At 46.5% G+C, this 25,639-nt stretch overlaps 1 protein-coding gene across 3 annotated transcripts in view; it reads right to left on the bottom strand.

Moving 5' to 3' along the window:
• Nucleotides 1-1,129: 1,129 nt before the first annotated feature.
• The window catches only part of LOC149439250 (NACHT, LRR and PYD domains-containing protein 10-like), a 71,227-nt gene continuing 46,717 nt past the window's right edge, over nt 1,130-25,639 (bottom strand). For 2 of the 3 annotated variants that reach the window (XM_089659247.1, XM_089659248.1), the window contains 6 exons: nt 19,343-19,507; nt 18,978-19,142; nt 17,420-17,584; nt 12,097-12,261; nt 11,717-11,872; nt 1,130-1,634 (listed from right to left, as the gene is read on the bottom strand). In XM_089659247.1, coding sequence (XP_089515373.1) covers nt 1,559-1,634; nt 11,717-11,872; nt 12,097-12,261; nt 17,420-17,584; nt 18,978-19,142; nt 19,343-19,507 — 892 coding nt within the window. In that variant the 3' untranslated portion in view covers nt 1,130-1,558. The remainder of the gene's footprint in view (nt 1,635-11,716; nt 11,873-12,096; nt 12,262-17,419; nt 17,585-18,977; nt 19,143-19,342; nt 19,508-25,639) is intronic. The other variant, XM_089659249.1, reaches the window with a different exon arrangement.

Below are 25,639 nucleotides of genomic sequence, written 5' to 3'. Positions count from 1 at the left end.
GCCATGGCAAAACCTTCAGTTTACGCCTCTTGATGTAATCCCCCGTGGATTTCGAGGTGTGTTTAGGATCATTATCCATTTGTAGAAGCCATCCTCTCTTTAACTTCAGCTTTTTCACAGATGGCATCAAGTTACCATCCAAAATTTTCTGAAATGTTATTGAATCCATTTTTCCTTCTACTCGTGAGATGTTCCCTGTGCCACTGGCTGCAACACAACCCCAAAGCATGATTGATCCAACCCCATGCTTAGCAGTTGGACAGAGGTTCTTTTCATTAAATTCTGTGCCCCTTCTTCTCCAAACGTACCTTTGCTCATTCCGGCCAAAAAGTTCAATTTTAACCTCATCGGTCCACAGAACTTGTTTCCAAAATGCATCAGGCTTGTCTATATGTTCATTTGCAAAGTTCAAACGATGATTTTTGTGGTGAGGACGTAGAAGAGGTTTTCTTCTGATGACTCTTCCATGAAGACCATATTTGTACACGTATCTCTTTATAGTGGAATAGTGTACCACAACTCCAGTGTCTGCCAGATCTTTCTGGAGGGATCGTGCAGTCAAACGTGGGTTTTGAATTGTTTTTCTCACAATCCTGCGAGCTGTTCTGTCTGATATTTTTCTTGGTCTTCCAGATCTTGCTTTAACTTCCACTGTTCCTGATGACTGCCATTTCTTAATGACATTCCGAACAGAGGATATTGACATCTGAAAACGCTTTGCTATCTTCTTATAGCCTTCTCCAGCTTTGTGAGCGTCAACTATTTTCAGTTTCAGTTTTCTAGACAACTGCTTAGAAGAACCCATGGTGCTGATTGTTGGGGCAAGGTCAGATGAGTCTGGGCATTTAAAACCTTTGAGATTGACATCACCTGGTCTTCCCAGACGATGATTGAGAACAATCCATGACACTGGCAGGTCTCAGCTTTGCAAAGGGGGCAGTGCATGCTATAAATTCTGCAGGGTGCCCAAACTTTTGCAGACGCCATTTTTTTGTTTTCTGTTATTTTGAAAGTGTAAATGATGGAAATAAAATCTAACTTTTGTTGACATATTATAAGAATGTCTAATCTGTAATTTGATGCCTTTTGGAGATTTTTCCATCTTTCCTTGGCTTCTTTATGCACATTAATACAAATTTTTAGCTGGGGTGCCCAAATTTCGATCCCCACTGTACACATACCAAGAACAATTTAGACAGGAGCCAATTCACCTACCAGCATGTCTTTTGGAAGGAAACCCACGCAGGCACAGGGAGAACATGCAAACTTCAGACAGGTGGTGCCGTGGTTGGGATTCAAATCAACGACCTTAGTGCTGCCAGGAGGAAGTGCTGACCACTTAGCTACTGAGCTGCCCCCATGGTTACTGAAACCCATGAGTTTGGGTTTCCCTGTCACCACCCTTTCCTGGGTTTGCTAATCCATCTGCAATGATTCATTCTCTGCTGGAGTTGGATTTCTTATTTCTGAATTTCCTTCTTATCATCCAGAACAATGTCTTGGGTCCTTCCACAGCTGTAGCAGAGCTTCTTCCTCTTGGGTCACTAAATGATGACCTTCAGTCCTGGTCGGAGGGATTCCAACTTTTCAAGTTCTCCTTTAGTTTTTTATCTGACAAGTTACTGTCCCTGATCCTAGAAGAGAGGAAAATGGTCATCAGATTTCAGCAGATTAGTCTCACACTATTCCCCATTATTCTCTGGGGTGAAATAAAGAGGATCTGAATGCTTATTTTTGATATTATTATCAAGAGGTCTAAATACTTTGCTCTAGATCAGTGGTCTCCAAACTGCGGCCGTGGGCTAAATGCTACCCTTTGTCTGCCTCTATGCGACCCCCGGGGCACTATTCCTCCCACTGACGCTAAGAAGGAGGCACCTTTTCTTCCACTGGCACAAACTATGGGGCATTTTTGCTTCCACTGACACCAATGATGGGGCACTATTCCTCCAACTGATACCAATGATGGGGCACTATTCCTCTTACTAATACCAAAGATGGGGCACAATTCCTCCAACTGATACCAAGGATGGGGCACTGTTCCTCCCACTAATACAAAGGATGGGGCACTATTCCTTCTTCTGATACCAATGATGGGGCACTATTCCTCCCACTGATACCAAGGATAGGTACTATTCCTCCCACTGACACCAATGATGGGGCACTATTCCTCCCACTGATACCAATGATGGGGCACTATTCCTCCCACTGATACCAATGATGAGGCACTATTCCTCCCACTGATACCAGTGATGGGGTACTATTCCTCCCACTGATACCAATGATGGGGCACTGTCAACACCTGTGGTAGTGAGCTCTTAATCCACAGCTTGGGGTTCCCCAGGGCGCGGAGTCTAAGCCCCAGCCTGCTTGTTCATCAGAGCCCCTGATGGTGGGGATGGACTTGGAGCAGGCTGGGACCAGGTCGTGGCCCCCAGGTACACCCAGCTGAGGTAGAAGAGACCGCTAGCAGGAGCAGAGTACAATGGGAGTAGACAAAGGAGATCGAGTAGGCTAGCCAAGGTCAGGACAGGCGGAAGACAGGCAATGTCAGGAACGAAGCCGAGGTCAGTACACAGATATACTCAGAGGAACACAGGGGAGCTCAGACAACAAACGTTGCTCAGGCAAAGTGAGACAGACTGAGCATGTCTTAAATAGACAGGCCAGCTAGGAGGCGGGCCAGGAAGTGATGAAAGGGAAGCACATAAAACCCAGGGAATAGCAGACGACGCCCACATGTGAGCACAGAGAAAGACACATGTGAAGGAACAGCAAGGAGGTAAGATAAACAAGAGGCTGCAGGCTAACTTGTGACAGGCACTATTCCTCCCCCTGTCAACAATAATGGGGCACTATTCCTCCCACTGTCAACAATGATGAGGCACTATTCCTCCCACTGACACCAATGATGGGGCACTATTCCTCCCCCTGACACCAATGATGGGGCACTATTCCTCCCACTGTCAACAATGATGGGGCACTATTCCTCCCACTGTCAACAATGATGGGGCACTATTCCTCCCACTGTCAACAATGATGGGGCACTATTCCTCCCACTGATACCAATGATGGAGCACTATTCCTCCCACTGTCACCAATGATGGGGCACTATTCCTCCCACTGACCCCAATGATGGGCACTATTCCTCCCACTGATACCAATGATGGGACACTATTCATCCCACTGACCCCAATGATAGGACACTATTCATCCCACTGACCCCAATGATGGGCACTTTTCCTCCCACTTTCACCAATGATGGGGCACTATTCATCCACTATAGTTTCCCCCAGCTGTGGAATTACTCCACAGCTGGGGGAAACTATAGTCCCCAGGGAGATATACATCCTACGAGTAGAAGGGAAGGAGCCTCAGCAAACTTCTCCGGAAGGTTGAAGGCACTTGGCACTAGACTGGGGAAGAAAGCAGATGCCCAGGCTAGAGTACTGAGCTCTCCGATCACTCACCCTCCAGAGCAGCCTAACCAGCAGCATTCCAGCCTTACAGAGCGGGTTTGCCATTGTCCTTTCTGCATCTCCAGCATTACAGAGCTGGATCACCTGTCTCCTTTCGGCATCTCATGCAATACAAAGCAGGTTCACTGGAGTTAAAGGCATCGGCTCATGAGGGTACCGTTATTTATGGCTGAGACACAGCATTAGTGAGAGGGTTGTCAACCTATTGCATACACTGTACAACAGAAATCAAAATTGTAGACCCATCACATCCTTACCCTCCTACTTCCTAGAAATTATCCAGTTTTTTAGCCTACTGCTTGCATTACCATTTTATCCATCCAAGATTGCTTCATCAACACAGAAATACTTTTACTTCTCCCTGAACTTGTTGCACTTCTACCACTGTTTCAGCTTGTTTGCAGATTAAGTTATTATTATTTATCATTTCAGGTACTTATATAGTGCCGTCAATTTACGCAGCGCTTTACATATATATTGTACATTCACAGTAAGTTCATCCGATACCTTCTCTATAGTTGTTCTCCTAAACGGAAAGCAGGCGGAGGCCACCAAATTTTATAATTTGTGCACCACTGTAAGGGCCCCAACAAAGCCAGCAGAGATAATTATTTTCGGATTACCTCATTCTGTCCCACAGAAATTTTGCGTAGATCTTACCATCCATTTTTTGTGTTTTTTTCCCCTTGAGGATTTCTTTAACTCTTACTTAGTAAAGTCCTTCAAGCACGCCTGGACCTAGCCAGGTCACTCTAGGATTCTAACAGCAGTGTAGCTCTGGGGGGTTTATCCTATTCTTTGTCAAGCTGCTTTTATTGCATTCCTGGTGACTCTGTAACAGTTTAAACTGGTCAGTGCTGTATGGAAAAATCCAGGCCCAGTTTTCCCCTGGTGTTACTCTCCACATACAGCTTCAGAAGGTTTCTGTATAGGAGTAGGGCTTATTACTTTTTTTGGTCATAGTTCTGCAATATCCTGTCCTTATTTGACCGTTTCTAATATATATGGTGTCAATCTAATTTTGGTAAAAAGAGTTGAAATTAAAGTGCCACACCACTGCTAGGAGGTCCAGATACAACTTTATTCCATTACAGGTCAGGGGTACAATTCAAAAAGCCAACATGTTTCGGGGGTCTACGGCCCCCTTCATCAGGGCTTGACTGGCAACAAAGTGAACAAACCAGACGTGAACTGGACCTGCAATGGTATTGTTTCGAGTGCAAATTGAAAGCACAGGTCTACTCAGCAGCTTATTTGGCAGGAAAGTGGTTGGCCAGGAACCAGATCGTTTACACCAACGGTAATACCCTAAGATAACAATACCAGTAAAATAAACCTACACATCCAGTGCTATCTTTCCATTTTCCTCAACCAATCTAATTTTGGAGTTCCTCTTATTGAATAGGGTTGTGTCCGAGTGGTCAAGGCAGTAGATTAACTAACCTGGGAAATAAACCAGTTTCAGAGGGGACTTATCAATCTAGTGGCTCGTGCAAAGGTGTGCTACATATGGGAATACAACTGTATCCCTCAATCCAGATCATTTATCTCAGGGTGTATGTTATACTTTATAATACAACAAAACTTGCACAGGCCAATGGACAGAGACACCGAATGACATGAACTGATATGGCATGTGATATATTAAAACTGACCGATGGATATAGACTGGAAGGATGAACACACATGCATCGGCAGACAAACACACCTGGGGGAATTCTGGGTAAAATAAAGTTGAATGATCCCTATTTTCAGCACAGCCAAGAACATGGGACCAGGAGTCACAAGGGAACAAGGACTCAGTGTGGAGAAAGTCAGCGTGGAAAGGTTAAACTGTAGAAGATGATTTGGAGAAGAGGAGGACCACTAAGACAAATGGAGGCAAAGGATGGGTCCTCTTGCACGTCATGGCTCTATTTATCCTTATGGATGAGCTGTACTCCACTGAATGACTGGAGGCCACCATGAGTATGGCTCAACCACAGAACTGAAGTGGCCACAGGCACATTTGCAATAAGACCTGGCCGGTATGTTTTTACTGCAGAGACTGTGCAGTGGTGGACAGGTTTACACAGCGGAGATAACAGCAGTGGAGGAGATGGTTAGTATTTTACCAGACAGACTGAAGTCGGGGGGTTTATTAAAGGGCAACTTCACTTAATATACATTTGTCCTTTAACTCTTTTAGCGCCGCCAGCATATTACATCACAGCAGTATTGGGTTTTATACAAATTAATGCAGTCATGTGAATAATCTTTTCTCAGTTGACTTCAATCTCTGAAATAGAAGTGATTGTACAGCCACCAAATCACTTCTAAATGTTAAAGATGGTGCATCCTCTGTCCATTCTCCACTTGTGTCCTGCACTTGTCCCCTCTGTGACAGACCCAACCAGGACAGGGGCTTTTGGAGGGGACTGCAGGCTAGCCTGTTGCCTACTGACCATGGGCCTTGGCATTTGAGGGGGCTCTATTCTTTGGGAGGTGTGTGCCTGGGGGGACCTTTGGAGTAGTTTTTCAGATTCAAGTCCTTGTCTCCCCGAAACACACAGACTCAGAACTGGAGGACCCAGACACAGATTTGGGATCTCTGTGCATTGACTGCTTCAACCCCGTGCTAGACTGTTAATATAATCAACTCAGAACAACCTGATGCCGAAGTCCCCTGCTGTAATCTGTTTTTTAAGGGGTTATCTGTTTACTCTTACTGTCTTTCTCCCTTTGGTAATTGAGTTAATTGAGTCACCAATTGTTTCTGCCTGTTGGCTAATTCTCCTGGAGGTTCCTACATGATGGGATTAGTCTTGTGTCAACTTGACCTGGTTACCAAATCAGTGTGTGATGTTTATGCCAATATGTAATATTTATTTTATTATTCATATGGGGACTACTCCTATTTCTGAAGTGTATAAAAACCTGTATATCTGTTCAATAAAGGAGTTCCAGTTGCACCTAAGCTAGTGTTGTCTATCTCTTGGGTGCAATACCCAGCTATAATACCTTGGTCCTTTCTTCCAGAGTGGAGGAAGCTCTATCATTATGGAGGCACTCAAGCGGGGCACCAGGCAGTCCACCACATTTGGGGGCAAGCTGTGGCATTTACTTCCTACGGAGCAGTTCCACACTGGGATATATCTGTCGGAGTCCAGTGCAGAGTGGTGATTTTCCACACAGATGGAAGTGGCATTTCGGCGGCAGATTCAGCAAATGCTCACCCAGTTGGGCAGACCTGGTTCTGTACAGGATGCACTGGTATGGAGGGATGTCATTTGTCGGAAACTATGGAAAGAAGCGCTGCAGTTGGAACAGGAGCATTGTGGAAAGGATCTTGCTACCCCGGAGGAGCTATACTGTCTCCAATGGGACTTACGGATGTCCTTCCTGGGAGAGCAACCCCAGGAAGAATGGGTGACCTGATTGGAACATCTGGTCTGCCTCAAGATGATGTTGGGTGAAGGACACAGAGTGCTTAATTGGTATATTTCCCAAGTTTGTCCATGACTGAAGGATGATACGCCCATGGAGGGCTATGATTTTGATGGTCCAGAACTATTACTTGAGAGAATCCAGGAAGATCCGAACTTTAGAAGTACAGCTGAGTGGTGGAGATATGACATCCAGGATTTTAGGGAAATTGATATTCCAAACAATCTCAGAATGCTAGTAGATTTTTATAAAAATAAAGTAGTTCCTGTTTGCACCTAAGCTAGTGTCTGGTTGTTCTTGGGTGCAATGCCCAGCTATAATATCTTGTTCCTGTGTTCCAGCGGTGAGGAAGCAGCCATCTGATGGAGGCACCTGGGAGAGGTGCCAGGTGGTCCATCACACCCTCCATGGGTGCTGTCAGGATGTGAGTGGAGGGAAGACAAAAACATTAGTGTCTCTATCCTCCCTAGAAGCAATGAACCTGGAATCTCAAGGTATCTCAAAGTATGTCACAGGGAATAGAGCCAATCAAGTACAGTCTGTACTTGATCTAGCTGGTGGAGTGCAGAGGAGGCATGACGGGTCCAATTCTTAACCACAATGTGAAATAACTGAGAAACTCGGCCAGCAGTTCACAGTGCATTTAAATGACGACAGTCTTTATCAAACCCCAACATACTTTAGGTCTTCCATGACATCTCATCATGATCCACTGCTCAAGGCCTGAAGAACCAAGAGGCCTGAAAACACGTTGGCTGTATTTGAAGTTCTTAAGCAATAAATGTTTCATAAAAGGCTTTTAAGTGATGTGCGCTTTTTTAATATGTGCTTCTCAAGGTATTTTATTTGCTGTTCTGCTCAAGCAATTATATTGACAAAGTAATTTACACCGTGTTCCAAATTATTATGCAAATGATATTTTTCTCATTTACCTAAATAACTGATGTAAATAACAGTCAGCATAATTCTCATGTTATCAACTATTAAGAGACAATTCACATTTTATTGAACAAACCTCCTCATAACAGGATTTTTTTTCCAAATTATTACGTACAGTAAGTTTCAAAACACTTTTTATAGGTTGTAAAGAACTGAAAATTGTCATTTGTTGTGTTTGCAGCATATTTACTGAAATCAAAAGCTATTTCAATCAAACTTTTTAACAGGTCACGTTACATTGTAACATAGGAGCCCTTATCTGATAGCAGATCACAAGTCTTGCATCCATTGAACTTGGGAGTTTTTGGACAGTTTCTGCTTGAATTTGTTTGCAAGATGTCAGAATAGCCTCCCAGAGTTGCTCTTTGGATGTAAACTGCCTCCCACCCTCATAGATCTTTTGCTTGAGGATGCTCCAAAGGTTCTCAATAGGACTGAGGTCAGGGGAGGATGGAGGCCACACCATGACTTTCTCTCCTTTTATCCCCATAGCAGCCAATGATGCAGAGGTATTCTTTGCAGCATGAGATGGTGTATTGTCATGCATGAAGATGATTTTATTACGGAAAGCATAGTTCTTCCTTCTGTACCAGGGAAGAAAGTGGTCAGTCATAAACTCCACATACTTTGCAGAGGTCATCTTTACACCTTCAGGGACCATAAAGGGGCCGACCAGCTCTGTTCCCATGATTGTGGCCCAAAACATGACTCCACCACCGCCTTGCTGATGTCGCAGCCTTGTTGGAACAGGGTGGCCGTCCACCAACCATCCACTACTCCATCCATCTGGACCACCCAGGGTTGCACGGCACCCATCAGTGAACAGGACTGTTTGAAAATGAGTCTTCATGTATTTTTCTGCCCAATGCAGCAGTTTCTGTTTGTGAGCATTGGTTAGTGGTGGCCGAATAGAAGGTTTATGCACAGTTGCAAGACTCTGGAGGACTCTACACCTTGATGTCCGTGGGACTCCAGAGGCACCAGCAGCTTCAAATATCTGGTTCTTTCTCTGAAGATGTGCTTGGCACATAACGCGTAAGGAGGAGCCTACGCACGCCTTGACGTCACGCCGTCGGAGCATCGTGGAGCTCCGGCGGCCATCACATCTGACAAGACGGTTAGTCCTGTCTGTCTATTTTATGCCATTTCTGGATGCATCCTGTTAATCTTAATAAATTTGTTTTAACTTTACTTCACTATGGGCATTTTTTCTTGATCCCCTGTGGGGAGTACCTTTTCTCCCAGATATCGTTTTTGCACAGTGGAGGAATAGTGCTCTTTTGGTGGAACAGTGATCGTTTCTTATGTCCAGCTCTGTACCATCGTGAGGATCTTCTCTGACCAAGGGAATACATCTATCCTTCTCATGCTGATGACTACTCTATGAACTCCATCCTGGCTACATTGCACTTATAATGTGCACTTCTGGTTGGTGTGCATTGTTACCCTAGGTCACCATTGTTGGGACTTTTTTTGATCACTTATATTGATTGTGACATTTATATATTTTCCTAGCGCTGCACTTTTATTTTAGCTTCAAATATCTGTTTGCTGCTATGTAATGGTATTTTAGCAGCTGCTCTCTTGATCCGATGCATGGATCTGGCAGAAATCTTCCTCAATGTGCCTTTATCTGCACCAACCCGTCTGTGCTCTGAATCAGCCACAAATCTCTTCATAGTGCGATAATCACGCTTAAGTTTTCATGAAATATCGAATGTTTTCATACCTAGTCCAAGGCATGGAACTATTTCACTCTTTTCGGCAGCAGAGAGATCCTTTTTCTTCTACATATTGCTTGAAAATGGTGCTCTGCTTAATAATGTGGAACACCGTCCTTTAGTAGTTTTTCCTTAATTTGGGCTCACCGGCCAATCTAATTATCACAGGTGTCCAAGATTGTTTTCAGTGATCAAAAGAGCCCTGACACACAATGCCATCCATGAGTTACACTGAAAAACAAAATATTTCATCTTTGTGACACTTAAATAGAATTTGCATAATAATTTGGAACAGGGTGTATTTGTATGTATTTTCCACATACTGTGATTAATTTTGCACTTCATTATTGTACAATTTTTTTTGTATCCTTCCCTCTTGTGTGATGTAATTTCTTCTTTGCTCACTATAATTCCCTGCTATTATTCCTGCAAGGCACACACTGAGGTGTAAGGAAACATCACTTTTTAGTCTGAACCTTCTACATGCAAAAAAGATATTCTTGGATGCCAAGTGTTTGGTGAGTGCACCTATCTGATGAAGACTGTCTGTAGTGATGGTCTGCTCCATTCAGACCAGGCACAGAGGCCTCAAAAAGAAATAAGTCACTATTACAACAATTGGAATATTTACCAGTTTTGGATACACTATATAGCCAAACGTATTGGGCCGTCTGCCTTTACACAAACATGACCTTTAATGGCCCCCCAGTCTTAGTCCGTAGCTCTTCTGGGAATGCCGTGCACAAGGTTTAGGAGGGTGTCTATGGGAAGGTTGGACCATTCTTCCAGAAGCACATTTGTCAGGTCAGGCACTGATGTCGGGGGAGGAGGCCTGGCTGGCAGTCTCCGCTCTAATTCATCCCAAAGGTGTTCTATGGGGTTGAGGTCAGGACTCTGTGCAGGCCAGTCAAGTTCCTCCACCCCAAACTGGCTCATCCATGTCTTTATGGGCTTTGCTTTGTGCACTGGTGTGCAGTCATGTTGGAACAGGAAGGGGCCATTCCCAAACTCTTCTCACAAAGTTGGGGGCATGAAATTGTCGCCTTAAGAGTTCTTTCACTGAAACTAGGGGGCCAAGCCCAACCCCTGAAAAACACCCCCACACCATAATCCCCCCTCCACCAAACTTTACACTTGGCACAATGCAGTCAGGCAAGTACCATTCTCCTGGCCTACAACTTGGTGGCTGAGTGGCTGTTCCCAGTTGCTTCCACTTTGTTATAATCCCACTAACAGTTGAGCGTGGAATATTTAGTAGCCAGGAAATGTCACGGATGGACTTATTGCACAGGTGGAAACCTATCAAAGCACCACGCTTGGAGTCACTGAGCTCCTGAGAACGACCCATTCTTTCACCAATGTTTGTAGAAGCAGTCTGCATGCCTAGGGGCTTTATTGTATACACCTGGGACAATAGAGGTGATTGGAACTGTCAGGAATGGACTTGCCAATAATGGTGGGACTCACCTGCCTTGTGGGCTGCAGTACCAGGGCTGGCCAGCGGGTGCTCTCAGCAATCAGAGACTCAACCCTGCAGTCAGCCAAAACACCTGAGGCTGATTGCAGGTGTATTTAAGGGATGGCCAGACCTGCAGTCTGTGGCTTGGTGTGTGTTTTTCCATGGGCCCCTGTATCTTGTTACCTGCATTCCTGTTCCTGTTCCTGTCTGACTGATTTGTTGCCGACCCTGCCTGATCCGGACCTCTGCTGACTTCTCCTGTTTGTTCCCTGGCTTGTGACCCCGACCATTGTCTGCCTGACCCCCTGTACCTACCTGCCCGCTAGTTGCTGTACCCGGCTCGTGACCTGACTACTCTCTGCCTGCTCCTCCTGTTCCTACCTGCCCAATTGTTATTGACCCGGCCTGCCTGACTACGCTTGCATTGTATGTATTGTTATCTGTGGGTGGTTTGGTTCATTTGCACTGTGTTATGTTTTAGTATTGCACTGCGTTTATGTATTGTTAGTATTAATAAATTATATTGTTTATAACATATCTGAAGCCTGCGTCAGTTCACATACCTCTGGTCATACCCGGAGCCCTGACAGGAACACCTGAAACCAATGATTTGGAGGGGCTGCAATACTTTTGGCAATATAGTGTATATTGTCGCAGAATATGATTGTCTCAGTCAGTCCTGTTATACTCACTGTAATTCCTCTATCCGGCTTGTTGTCAGAGCCGCCATCAGATCACTGAAATGAGGACCCTCCAGCTTGTTCCCAGACAGGTTCAGTGTCGGGTTATTTCTTATTCCAGATGCCAGGTGGGGGCAGGAACTGTCTGTCAGGTGATTATCATCCAATCTGTAGAAGAAGAGGAGAATGCTCTCAGAAGAAATGAATTTCTTTCCCAGGAATGAATGTAATTATTCTCTACATGAATATTAGGTCACTTTATAAAACTCCAGTTAATATAATTTCATGAGTAAAATTTGATCACTTTTGTTTAAAATAATTAGGTTTTTTCATGGCTGGGATAATAAACTCTCCCAGAATATGATTGTCTCAGTCAGTCCTGTTATACTCACTGTAATTCGTCTATCTGGCTTGTTGTCAGAACTGCCGTCAGATCCCTGAAATGAGGACCCTCCAGCATGTTCCCAGACAGGTTCAGTGTCCTCAGTGTTGGGTTATTTCTTATTCCAGATGCCAGGTGGGGGCAGGATCTGTGTGTCAGCTGATTATTATCCAGACTGTAGGTGAAGAGAAGAATGTTACTAGAAAAAAAAAATTGTCCCCCAGTTATGAATGTAACTATCAGACATGTGAACTGGTGCCTAGGCACATCCTAGTCATCCCACGCAACATGCAGAGTGGCAGCGGGGTTACTCGCACATCTGAACCCTGCACTCTGTATGTAGCCCACTCCTGAGCCCTGCACCGTGCACGTAGCCCACTCCTGAGCCCTGCACCGTGCACGTAGCCCACTCCTGAGCCCTGCACCGTGCACGTAGCCCGCTCCTGAGCCCTGCACCGTGCACGTAGCCCACTCCTGAGCCCTTCACCGTGCACGTAGCCCACTCTTGAGCCCTGCACCGTGCACGTAGCCCACTCCTGAGCCCTGCACCGTGCACGTAGCCCACTCCTGAGCCCTGCACCGTGCACGTAGCCCACTCCTGAGCCCTGCACCGTGCACGTAGCCCACTCCTGAGCCCTGCACCGTGCACGTAGCCCGCTCCTGAGCCCTGCACCGTGCACGTAGCCCGCTCCTGAGCCCTGCACCGTGCACGTAGCCCGCTCCTGAGCCCTGCACCGTGCACGTAGCCCACTCCTGAGCCCTTCACCGTGCACGTAGCCCACTCTTGAGCCCTGCACCGTGCACGTAGCCCACTCCTGAGCCCTTCACCGTGCACGTAGCCCACTCTTGAGCCCTGCACCGTGCACGTAGCCCACTCCTGAGCCCTGCACCGTGCACGTAGCCCACTCCTGAGCCCTGCACCGTGCACGTAGCCCACTCCTGAGCCCTGCACCGTGCACGTAGCCCACTCCTGAGCCCTGCACCGTGCACGTAGCCCACTCCTGAGCCCTGCACCGTGCACGTAGCCCACTCCTGAGCCCTGCACCGTGCACGTAGCCCACTCCTGAGCCCTGCACCGTGCACGTAGCCCACTCCTGAGCCCTGCACCGTGCACGTAGCCCACTCCTGAGCCCTGCACCGTGCACGTAGCCCACTCCTGAGCCGTGCACGTAGCCCACTCCTGAGCCCTGCACCGTGCACGTAGCCCACTCCTGAGCCCTGCACCGTGCACGTAGCCCACTCCTGAGCCCTGCACCGTGCACGTAGCCCACTCCTGAGCCCTGCACCGTGCACGTAGCCCACTCCTGAGCCCTGCACCGTGCACGTAGCCCACTCCTGAGCCCTGCACCGTGCACGTAGCCCACTCTTGAGCCCTGCACCGTGCACGTAGCCCACTCCTGAGCCCTGCACCGTGCACGTAGCCCACTCCTGAGCCCTGCACCGTGTAAGTAGCACACTTCTGAGCCCCGAACTCTGTACGTAGCACACTCCTGAGCCCTGAACTCTGTACGTAGCACACTCCTGGGCCCTGAACTCTGTACGTAGCACACTCCTGAGCCCTGAACTCTGTATGTAGCACACTTTTGAACCCTGCTTCTGAACCACTTCTGTCTCTGGAAAAAGACCAGCAAGGCTGATATCTGAATCTTGAGCATACTCAGTCAGTCACAGATCAATTCCAGATTGGATAAAAGTCAGGATGTGACCACGACATACTTGTGAGGATAAAATCTTCTAGCCTCACACAAAGCAAAATAAGATTTCCAAGTTTTTTGGTAATCTTCCATGAAGTTGCCTTCTGAGCCTTCAGTAAGGTAGGAATAGTGAAATCAGAGACTTCCCTGTCTGTGAAGATCCTGGCTTCAACAGCCATGCCAGTAAAGCCAGCAACTGTAAAGAAGGATTGAAGATCATATCTTGCGACAGAAGGTTGGGCCATCCACAAGCTTTTAAAGGTTGACCTCATATGTTCACAATGTCAGAGTACCAATTTCTCTCAAAGAACTCTCAATACTCACAAATGCCATTTGGGTCTGAGATAAACTTTGACCCTGGAGTCCTTTAGGAGTACATTTCTCAGATGAGGATTCTTCTGTGTCCAACTCTACCAGCACATACTGTATTTCCTCTACCTTGTCCTCCACTAGTTCCTCCTCCACTACCAGGGAGTGCGGAGGAAAGGGGGAATGTTTTGTGACCAAGGTGGTCCAAGCCAGCAGGAATTCTGGAAAGCTTCTGATGTACTCCAATAATAATAAATGAGAATTCCTCCCTTGTCACAAAGGAAGTGGAGGAAGGTGCCCCAAAAGTATCTGGGCTATTCCACTGACCAACATTTCAGCTATAAGATCCGGCACACATGCATGGATAAGACCCAGGGATGTGAAAGTTGCTATATAGAGTCCTTTAGGATATCCACTGTGCAGCTAAGAACATGTGGAAAGCCTCCAGGTTTCTGCCTGATTCAGTATATCCACTAGTAGAATCCCTCTCTGCTGTCATGTGGCAAGGTCAGACTTTGAGGCTTTGACACACGCCAACAGCCATATTTGCTAGATGTAAAGTTGCTCCTATCAGCCCATATGAGGCCTTGGATAAAGCCTCCAGATATTTTTCCTAGGCATTCTTAAATACTGGGACCTCATCCACTGGGTACATGAGGGTCTTGTTAAAGTAAGAAACTGGGATTGACTGAAAGAATACTCGGGAAGCAGTAGCTTTAAAGCAACCTGGACAACTTCCATGAGAAAGCTCACAATCTTTTAGATTTGAGATATGACCCTGGAGTTCTTCAGGAGTAGATTCCTTGGACAAAGGTACTTCTGCATCCTCTTCTAGAGGAACATTATCTTCCTCTACCTCATCCTTTACCTATTCCTTCTGTTAACTGGGATGGAGGAGAATGGGAATGCTTCCATTTGTAACCAAAGCGGTCCATGCCAGCATGAATTCTGGAAAGCTGCTGCTGTACCACAGCAATTCCTCCCTTGTCACAAAGGAACTGTAGGACGGTACCCCAGACGTAGCAGATTTACCACATAGGAGGAGGGATCAGAGCTGCATAGAACAAACTGACCCCCCCAGAGAATTCATTATAAGTGGGGCCTTGCCCAGAAGGTTCCTCCTTGCCTGAAGATGGTATTTGGGAACCCTTACCACCTACACTCTTCCATTGGTAAGACATGGCCTGCTGACATGTTTGTAGGGATCCTTGCTGAGAACAGCAGTCCAATTCAGCCAAGAGGGCACTGAGCAATAAGCAACAGGGCTCTGGGTACCTTTTAGGCACCTAGAGCCTGCTAGAGCCTCCCAGACTGGTCCTAAACTCTGCTTGAGCTATGTAGCACCTGGGGCACACAGAGAAGCTACACAGAACCCACAAGTGAGGCATGTAGCAAACTGGCTCATCAGAGTTGGACGCGGAGTTCCCCTTTTCTATTGGAGGTATTCCTCGATCCTTCATTCCCTACCCCCTGACAGGCCCAGTGTCAGCTGGTGTGTGCTGGTTAGGGGGGGTCAACCGCAGGTTAAGGCATCCCTAGTTTGGTGCCGAGCAGTCTGCGATAGTGTATCTTTCCTCACCTAAGTCCTGATAAGGCCAGCATTTCTCAGTGAATTGGGAAGCACTGACCCGAGAAACTGGTGTAGACTCAACCATCATAAAACAGAAAAGGCAGCTTCTACCAGGAATTGAAAGAGATTGTAACCTCACAAAACCTAACAGTCAAAGATGACAGAGTGAAATGAACATTCCTCAAGTCAGGCTTTTCCCCGATGTTTCATGTCCTGGATTATGACAGATGTTGGCTCTAATTCAGAGTTCGCCCAACTGACCCCTCCCAAAACAGCGTAGTGGCCAGTGTTCAGAGCCGCACCCCCCCCCCCCCCTTTGCAGAGGGATTTTAAAAAGACAGGCTGACAAGCCTAAGTAAGCAAAGCAGATCTCCTGATCTTAACATCGTAACAGAGGAGATCAAAGACCCTTCCTGCTCTGCAACTTGGATCTGCTTACAAACCAAGGCATACTGGCAAGTAACTTAATCCTTTAACTTCCTTCCTATTATCTCTTTGCTGTGTTGTGGGTCATATATAATATATATATTTATATATATAACTAGTTACATTTTCTTTGTAAATATTTTATTGCACCTGTTTGACGCTTTTAGTAATAAATCTTTCTTTCTGAAAGTGTTAAACTGTTTCTAAGCGCTTACTTGCAGTTCACGAATTCCTGCCTTTGAAGAGACGCTACTGCGTTTGTTTAATCCTCTGCCCAATCGGCCTGCGGTGACCGTATTGGACAGGCGACTTTTCAATCATTATAGTGTATATTTGATAATGGGAGTTTCCCAGTCTCCGACAAAAGTATTGGTGGCAGTAGAGGGTTAGTTGCGTAATTAACCCGACCCAGTAACAAGCGCATTCAGGCTGCAGGCACCGATTGTAGCCTATTAGCTGGACAATCGCTGTGCAGGGTGCAGCTGGGTGTGGCCTTGTTACGCGCGTCAAACTGCGGTTTTAGATCGTCCGGTCCTTCGGTCACGAGTTTGGTGAGAAGGTCTGGGGTCTGACACCGCGGGTGTGATGTATTATTGTTGGTCACGGTCGTGCGATTGTCGCATGTTGGTGGCTGCGATCGTGACAAGGCATAAGTTAAAAAAATAAAGAATACTTCTGAGGCCCACACTCATGTCCTGCCCCAGGGAAAAGGTCATTGGGGTTACCAGCAAGGCTGCTGCCAAGACACCCTCTATTTCATGCCCCTGGGAGTCCATTCTTCACCGAGCATGGCGGGCTCTGCCACTAATGGCTTTCAGGGACTCCGCTACCTAGCAGAGAAACTTTATTTTGACCTATATAGCAAACTATAAGCAATGCAAAATATCATTGCACAGGGTCCAGTTTCGCAGTGTCCAGTGCTGATCGGAAACCTTACATTCCATCCCAATGTGTCCAGTGCGGGGTCTTAGTACCATTCTTCTTAGCATTCAAAAGCCATAGATAATAAATCTACAAAAAGCAAGTCTCCTAATTCCAGCTGGAATCATATTCTTTCATGCAGAGATTGAACAGACATAGCCATCGCCTAAACAAAGAAAAACGGAAACCTTGCCTGCTGGGAAAGGGTTATGCCTAGAAGGGGACTTTTTTTGCCAGTGTCCAATCACCTAAAGGTGGCATCATAACCTTATCATAATGGAAATGAAGATGCTCTGTGTCCCATGATGTATGATAAAGAAATGAGATTTGTATTCATTATTAGATTTTTTTCAAGGTTGGAATGTTAATCTGTCCCAGAATATGATTGTCTCAGTCAGTCCTGTTATACTCACTGTAATTCCTCTATCCGGCTTGTTGTCAGAGCCGCCATCAGATCCCTGAAATGAGGACCCTCCAGATTGTTCCCGGACAGGTCCAGTGTCCTCAGTGTCGGATTATTTCTTATTCCAGATGCCAGGTGGGGGCAGGAACTGTCTGTCAGGTGATTACCATCCAAACTGTAGAAGAAGAGAAGAATGTTACTAGAAGAAGATGAATTCCCCCCCCCCCCCAGCAATGAATGGAACTATTCTCTACATGGATGGAACTCATTTCTCTTTATTGGAATCATTTATATTCGATCACTTTATAAATCTCCAGGAAATAGAATTTTATAAGACAAATGTTATAATGGAGTAGACCCCCCAATATTGTCCTCCATGTATAGAGACAGTGATATCTACATACACAGGATGAGCACAGAATACCACTGACATGACTCGTATTGTGCTATCATCTCCTTGTGTATGGAGCATGAATGGGATCATCAGACAGTGTGAGGCCGGAATCAGCATTGCTAGTGATTGGATGGGAGGATTGTTATCTGATATTCTATTTATCTCTACTTCCAATGAGTACAGAGCTCTTATCAGCAATGGGGAGACCCCCGACACTGAATAGTAGATGTGTAGTAATGGGGGCTCCCCTGATACTGAATAGTAGATGTATAGGAATGGGGGACCCCTGACACTGAATAGATGTGTAGTAGTGAGGGATCCCTGACACTGAATAGCAGATGTATAGTAATGGGGGAACCCGTGACACTGAATAGTAGATGTGTAGTAATGGGGGATCTCCTGACACTGAATAGTAGATGTGTAGTAATGGGGGGATCTCCTGACACTGAATAGTAGATGTGTAGTAATGGGGGGATTTGCTGACACTGAATAGTAGATGTGTAGTAATGGGGGGATCCCCTGACACTGAATAGTAGATGTATAGAAATGGGGGGATCCCCTGACATAAAGTCAGCCAAAGGTGGATTGAAATGAGGCCATTTCAGCAGAAACTGGCCGAATTTCATCCATTTATGGGCAGGCTTGTTGTACCAAAGTCAATCTCGCGATCAGTGATCATTGTATTCTGCTGGTAGGGAAGGATCTCTGTGCTCCCTGCCGGCAGAATATAATAGAACTGCATGAGGGATTTTCCATCAACACTGTTTGTGCTAATGGGGGATCAAGAAATTTCCATGTCTTCACCCCGTGGTTGTATGTCCTGCCTAAAACACGGATGGATGTTCATGCCAAATAACACAAATGTGTACAGGGCACTGATTACTGATTGCAGTCGGATCGGAGTCCTGTATGTATGACCTCCTATACTCTCTTCTATTTTAATAAATATCAGGCTAAATTTAATTTTGACATTTATAAAAAACTTTTAAAAAGTCTATTTCATAGCTGATAACAGAGTGTGATAAGGTTCTAAGGTTAGACAGCTGTACATAATTGGCTACTTAGGAGGTCTAAAAATTGGATCGATTTTGTTTACAATATTAGAATTTTTTAATAGTTGGAATGTTAATCTGTCCCAGAATATGATTGTCTCAGTCAGTCCTGTTATACTCACTGTAATTCCTCTATCCTGCTTGTTGTCAGAGCCGCCATCAGATCCCTGAAATGAGGACCCTCCAGATTGTTATCAGACAGGTTCAGCGTCCTCAGTGTCGGGTTATCTCTTATTCCAGATGCCAGGTGGGGGCAGGAAATGTCTGTCAGGTCATTATCATCCAATCTGCAGAAGAAGAGAAGAATGTTACTAGAAGAGTGTAAATCCCCCCCCCCCCCCCCAGAAATGAATGGAATTAATTTCTCTTTATTGGAATCATTTATATTCGATCACTTTATAAATTCTAGGAAATAGAATTTTATAAGAAAAATGTTATAATGGAGTAGCCCCCCAATATTGTCCTCCATGTGTCCTGTTATACTCACTGTAATTCCTCTATCCGGCTTGTTGTCAGAGCCGCCATCAGATCCCTGAAATGAGGACCCTCCAGATTGTTCCTAGACAGGTTCAGTGTCCTCAGTGTCGGGTTATTTCTTATTCCAGATGCAAGGTGGGGGCAGGAACTGTCTGTCAGGTGATTAGAGGACAATCTGTAGAAGAGAAGAATGTTACCAGAAGGAAATGAATCCCCCCCCAGGAATGACTGGAACTATTCTCTACATGGATGGAACTCATTTCTCTTTATTGGAATCATTTATATTCGATCACTTTATAAATCTCCAAGAAATAGAGTTTTATAAGACAAATGTTATAATGGAGTAGACCCCCCAATATTGTCCTCCATGTGTAGATACGGTGATATCTCCATACACAGGATGAGCACAGAATACCACTGACATGACTTGTATTGTGCTATCATCTCCTTGTGTATGGAGCATGAATGGGATCAGCAGACAGTGTGAGGCCGGAATCAGCATTGCTAGTGATTGGACGGGAGGATTGTATCTGATATTCTATTTATCTCTGCTGATCAGAGCTCTGTACTCATTGGAAGTAATGGGGAGACCCCCTGACATTGAATAGTAGAGGTGTAGTAATGGGGAATCCCCTGACACTGAATAGTAGATGTGTAGTAATGGGGGATCTCCTGACAATGAATAGTAGATGTGTAGTAATGGGGGGATCTCCTGACACTGAATAGTAGATGTGTAGTAACGGGGAGATCCCCTGACACTGAATAGTAGATGTGTAGTAATGGGGGATCCCTGACACTGAATAGTAGATGTGTAGTAACGGGGGGATCCCCTGACACTGAATAGTAGATGTGTAGTAATGGGGGATCCCTGACACTGAATAGTAGATGTGTAGTAACGGGGGGACCCCCGACACTGAATAGTAGATGTGTAGTAACGGGGAGATCCCCTGACACTGAATAGTAGATGTGTAGTAATACGGAGATCCCCTGACACTGAATAGTAGATGTGTAGCAATGGGGGATCTCCTGACACTGAATAGTAGATGTGTAGCAATGGGAGACCCCCTGACACTGAATAGTAGATGTGTAGTAATGGGAGACCCCCTGACACTGAATAGTAGATGTGTAGTAATGTGAGATCCCTGACACTGAATAGTAGATGTGTAGTAATACAGAGATCTCCTGACACTGAATAGTAGATGTGTAGCAATGGGAGACCCCCTGACACTGAATAGTAGATGTGTAGTAATGGGGGGATCCCTGACACTGAATAGTAGATGTGTAGTAATTGGAGATCCCCTGACACTGAATAGTAGATGTGTAGTAATTGGAGATCCCCTGACACTGAATAGTAGATGTGTAGCAATGGGGGATCTCCTGACACTGAATAGTAGATGTGTAGCAATGGGAGACCCCCTGAAACTGAATAGTAGATGTGTAGTAATGGGGGGATCCCTGACACTGATTAGTAGATGTGTAGTAATTGGAGATCCCCTGACACTGAATAGTAGATGTGTAGTAATGGGAGATCCCCTGACACTGAATAGTAATGGGAGATCCCCTGACACTGAATAGTAGATGTGTAGTAATGGGGGGATCTCCTGAGAGAGGCACATCAAGCTGGGCAGAGGTACATCAAGCTGGGCAGCGGGCAGAGGCACATCAAGCTGGGTAGCAGGCACCGGGCCAACAGGCATCGGATCATCAGGCGGAGTAGCGGGCGCCGGATCATTAGGCTGAACAACGGGCATGGGTTCCTCAGGCTGAACAACGACCATGGGTTCCTCAGGCTGGATAGCCGGCGCTGGATCATTAGGCTGAACAACGGGCATGGGTTCCTCAGGCTGGACAGCCGGCACCGGGTCCTCAGGCTGGACAGCCGGCACCGGGTCCTCAGGCTGGACAGCTGGCACCGGGTCCTCAGGCTGGACAGCCGGCACCGGGTCCTCAGGCGGAGTAGCGGGCGCTGGATCATTAGGCTGGATAATGTTTTCCTCAGGCTGAACAGCGGGCATCGGTTCCTCAGGCTGAACAGCGGGCATCGGGTCATCAGGCTGAACAGCGGGCATCGGGTCATCAGGCAGGATAACGGGCATGGGGTCATCAGGCAGGATAGCGGGCACCAGAGCATCAGGCAGGATAGCGGGCACCAGGGCATCAGGCTGGATAGCCGGCTCCGGGTCATCAGGCTGGATAGCCGGCACCGGGTCATCAGGCAGAGTAGCGGGCGCTGGATCATTAGGCAGCAGGTCATCAGGCCAAATGGCAGGTATCGGTTCCTCAGGCTGAATAACGGGCACCGGGGCATCAGGCTGGATAGTGGGCACCAGATCATCAGGCTGGATAGTGGGCACCAGATCATCAGGCTGGATAGCGGGCACCAGATCATCAGGCTGGATAGTGGGCACCAGATCATCAGGCTGGATAGCGGTCACCAGATCATCAGGCTGGATAGCGGGCACCAGATCATTAGGCTGCATAATGGGCAGCGGGTCATCAGGTCGAATGGCAGGCATCGGTTCCTCAGGCTGAACGGGCATCGGATCATCAAGTTGGATAGCAGGCATCGGGTCATCAGTCTGAATAACTGGCATCGGGTTATCAAGCGGAGTAGCGTGCGCTGGATCATTAGGCTGAATGGCAGGTATCGGTTCCTCAGGCTGAACAACGGGCACCGGGTCATCAGGCTGAGTAGCGGGCGCTGGATTATTAGGTTGGATAATGGGGTCAGCAGGCTGGACGACAGGCACCGGGTCAGCAGGCTGGACGACAGGCATCGGGTCAGCAGGTGGGATAACAGAAGGCGGGTTCTCAGACAGCAGGTTGGCCGATTTGGATACTGGCAGGATGATACTGGTTGGAAAGAATTTTCGCTTCTTCTTGGGTTTAGTTACTGAAGCACTGCAAGTAAATTCAGGGCTGTAAATGGACGGAGCAGCTGAAGACAGAGAAGAGCTGGAGGATGGAACAGAGGAGGGAGCAGTTGCTACAGAGGACTTCTTGACGGGGATAAAGGCAGGATAGGTGCAGCGAGTGGGAACAGGGGACTGACATGTGGTTGATAGCAGGGTATACTGGGCTGTAACTGGGGGTGCTGTGGGGAATGGAGGAATAGAGCTTTGAGAAAATGGATTAGAAGCAGGACTGGGTTGTTCCAAGCTGACTGAGACTGGGTGTAAAAAATCTGACCATGTCTGTAATACCAGCTGAACAAAGCTCAGCTTACACATAGCCTGTCTGACCAAAGACTGCACTGCGTTTATACAGTCCACAAGCACGTGGTGAACATGCTGAATAATGCTCAAATAAGCAATCCGGATTATCCTCCAATAACCAGAACAGTGACTCTACTTGAACTGTACTGAATGGCGGAGAAAAGTAATTCCTGCTTTCAGGGGTACTGAATGAAGCCAACTCAGCACAACCCTGAATCAATGACTGGACCTCAGAGAACTCTGTGCCCTGATCTACTAGGGAATGAGCAACCTGCCTGCACTCTAGCAGCTGATCCCTGGCCCACTCCTTCAGAGTCTGATAGCCATATTCTCTGTCTTCTATTACTAGCCAAGAAAAGATCACAACCTCCTCAGGATGCATCCTTCACAAACAATAAGCCAAGATGGCTTCCCTGTGCAGTCACTTCTGGTCAGGACTTGGTGTTATGTCAGTAACCCGGATATGACCAGAGATGTGTGGACTGAAACAGGGAATATCAGGCTTCAGGAGCAATGTAAATAATATAATGTATTGTAAGTTACACCATTATACAAATCCGCACAGTGCAAACAAAGCCCAAATAATCAAAAACCTTCACCCAATATATAAGTACAGCAATCAAGCGTCGTCAGGCTAGCCGGGATCATACACAGGAGATCAAGCATGGGACGCAGAGGAAGATGGGACACAGAGCAGGTAACAGGTAGCAGAGGCTCATGGGAGCAAACACCAAGGCCCTGCTTGTAGGACTGGTTACTGTTTAAATACACCTACAATCAATCTCAGTTGATGACTTGATTGCAGGAGGTGAGATCATGGCTGCTGAAAAGGCACCCGCTCCTATGTCCCGATACTGCAACCAGCGGTGAGTCCTTTCCTGACACTGAATAGTAGATGTGTAGTAATGGGGAGACTCCCTGACACTGAATAGTAGATGTGTAGTAATGGGGGATCCCCTGACACTGAATAGTAGATCTGTAGTAGTGGAGGGATCTCCTGACACTGTATAGTAGATGTGTAGTAATGGCTGATCCCCTGACACTGAATAATAGATGTGTAGTAATGGGGATCTCCTGACACTGAATAGTAGATGTGTAGTAATGGGGCTCTCCTGACACTGATTAGTAGATGTGTAGTAATGGGGCTCTCCTGACACTGATTAGTAGATGTGTAGTAATGGGGGATCTCCTGACACTGAATAGCAGATGTGTAGTAATGGGGGATCTCCAGACACTGAATAGCAGATGTATTGTAATGGGGGGGGAGAATCCCCTGACACTGAATAGTAGATGTTTAGTAATGAGGAACCCCTGACACTGAATAGTAGATGTGTAGTAATGAGGAACCCCTGACACTGAATAGTAGATGTATAGTAATGGGGGGACCCCCTGACACTGAATAGTAGATGAGTAGTAATGGGGGATCTCCTGACACTGAACAGTAGATGTGTAGTAATGGGGGATCCCCTGACACAGAATAGTAGATGTGTAGTAATGGGGGGGATCTCCTGAAACTGAATAGTAGATGTGTAGTAATGGGGGATCTCCTGAAACTGAATAGTAGATGTGTAGTAATGGGGGATCTCCTGACACTGAATAGATGTATAGTAATGGGGGGGATCTCCTGACACTGAATAGTGGATGTACAGAAATGTGGGATCTCCTGACACTGAATAGTAGATGTGTAGTAATGGGGGGATCCCCTGACACAGAATAGTAGATGTGTAGTAATGGGGGGGATCTCCTGAAACTGAATAGTAGATGTGTAGTAATGGGGGATCCCTGACACTGAATAGTAGATGTGTAGTAATGGGGGATCTCCTTACACTGAATAGTAGATGTGTAGTAATGGGGGGATCTCCTGACACTGAATAGTAGATGTGTAGTAATGGGGGGATCTCCTGACACTGAATAGTAGATGTGTAGTAATGGGGGGGGGGGATTTCCTGACACTGAATAGCAGATGTGTAGTAATGGGGGGGGATCCCCTGACACAGAATAGATGTGTAGTAATGGGGGGATCCCCTGACACTGAATAGTAGATGTGAAGTAGTGGGGGATCTCCTGACACTGAATAGTAGATGTGTAGTAATGGGGATCCCCTGACACTGAATAGTAGATGTGTAGTAATGGGGGATCTCCTGACACTGAATAGTAGATGTGTAGTAATGGGGGGATCTCCTGACACTGAATAGTAGATGTGTAGTAATGGGGGGATCTCCTGACACTGAATAGTAGATGTGTAGTAATGGGGGGATCTCCTGACACTGAATAGTAGATGTGTAGTAATGGGGGATCTCCTGACACTGAGTAGTAGATGTGTAGTAATGGGGGGATCTCCTGACACTGAATAGTGGATGTACAGAAATGTGGGATCTCCTGACACTGAATAGTAGATGTGTAGTAATGGGGGGATCTCCTGACACTGAATAGTATACGTGTAGTAATGGGGGGGGGTGGGATCTCCTGACACTGAATAGTAGATGTGTAGTAATGGGGGGGATCTCCTGACACTGAATAGCAGATGTGTAGTAATGGGGGGGAATCCCCTGACACTGAATAGCAGATGTGTAGTAATGGGGGGGGGGGGAAATCCCCTGACACTGAATAGTAGATGTGTAGTAATGGGGGATCCCCTGACACAGAATAGATGTGTAGTAATGGGGGGATCCCCTGACACTGAATAGTAGATGTGTAGTAATGGGGGGATCCCCTGACACTGAATAGTAGATATGTAGTAATGGGGGAGATTCCCTGACACTGAATAGTAGATGTTTAGTAATGAGGAACCCCTGACACTGAATAGTAGATGTGTAGTAATGAGGAACCCCTGACACTGAATAGTAGATGTGTAGTAATGAGGAACCCCTGACACTGAATAGCAGATGTGTAGTAATTGGGGGGGGAATCCCCTGACACTTAATAGTACATGTGTAGTAATGGGGGATCTCCTGACACTGAATAGCAGATGTGTAGTAATGGGGGGGGGGAATCCCCTGACACTGAATAGTAGATGTGTAGTAATGGGGGGGGGGGATCTCTTGACACTGAATAGTAGATGTGTAGTAATGGGGGGATCTCCTGATACTGAA

The sequence above is a fragment of the Staurois parvus genome, unplaced genomic scaffold (genome assembly GCF_062004578.1).
Source record: "Staurois parvus isolate SC_StPar_1 unplaced genomic scaffold, SC_StPar_1.0 ptg001142l, whole genome shotgun sequence".
In the NCBI taxonomy this organism is placed as follows: Eukaryota; Metazoa; Chordata; class Amphibia; order Anura; family Ranidae; genus Staurois; species Staurois parvus.
Note: the sequence above shows the minus strand (reverse complement) of the source record. Positions and strands in the feature narration are given on the sequence as shown.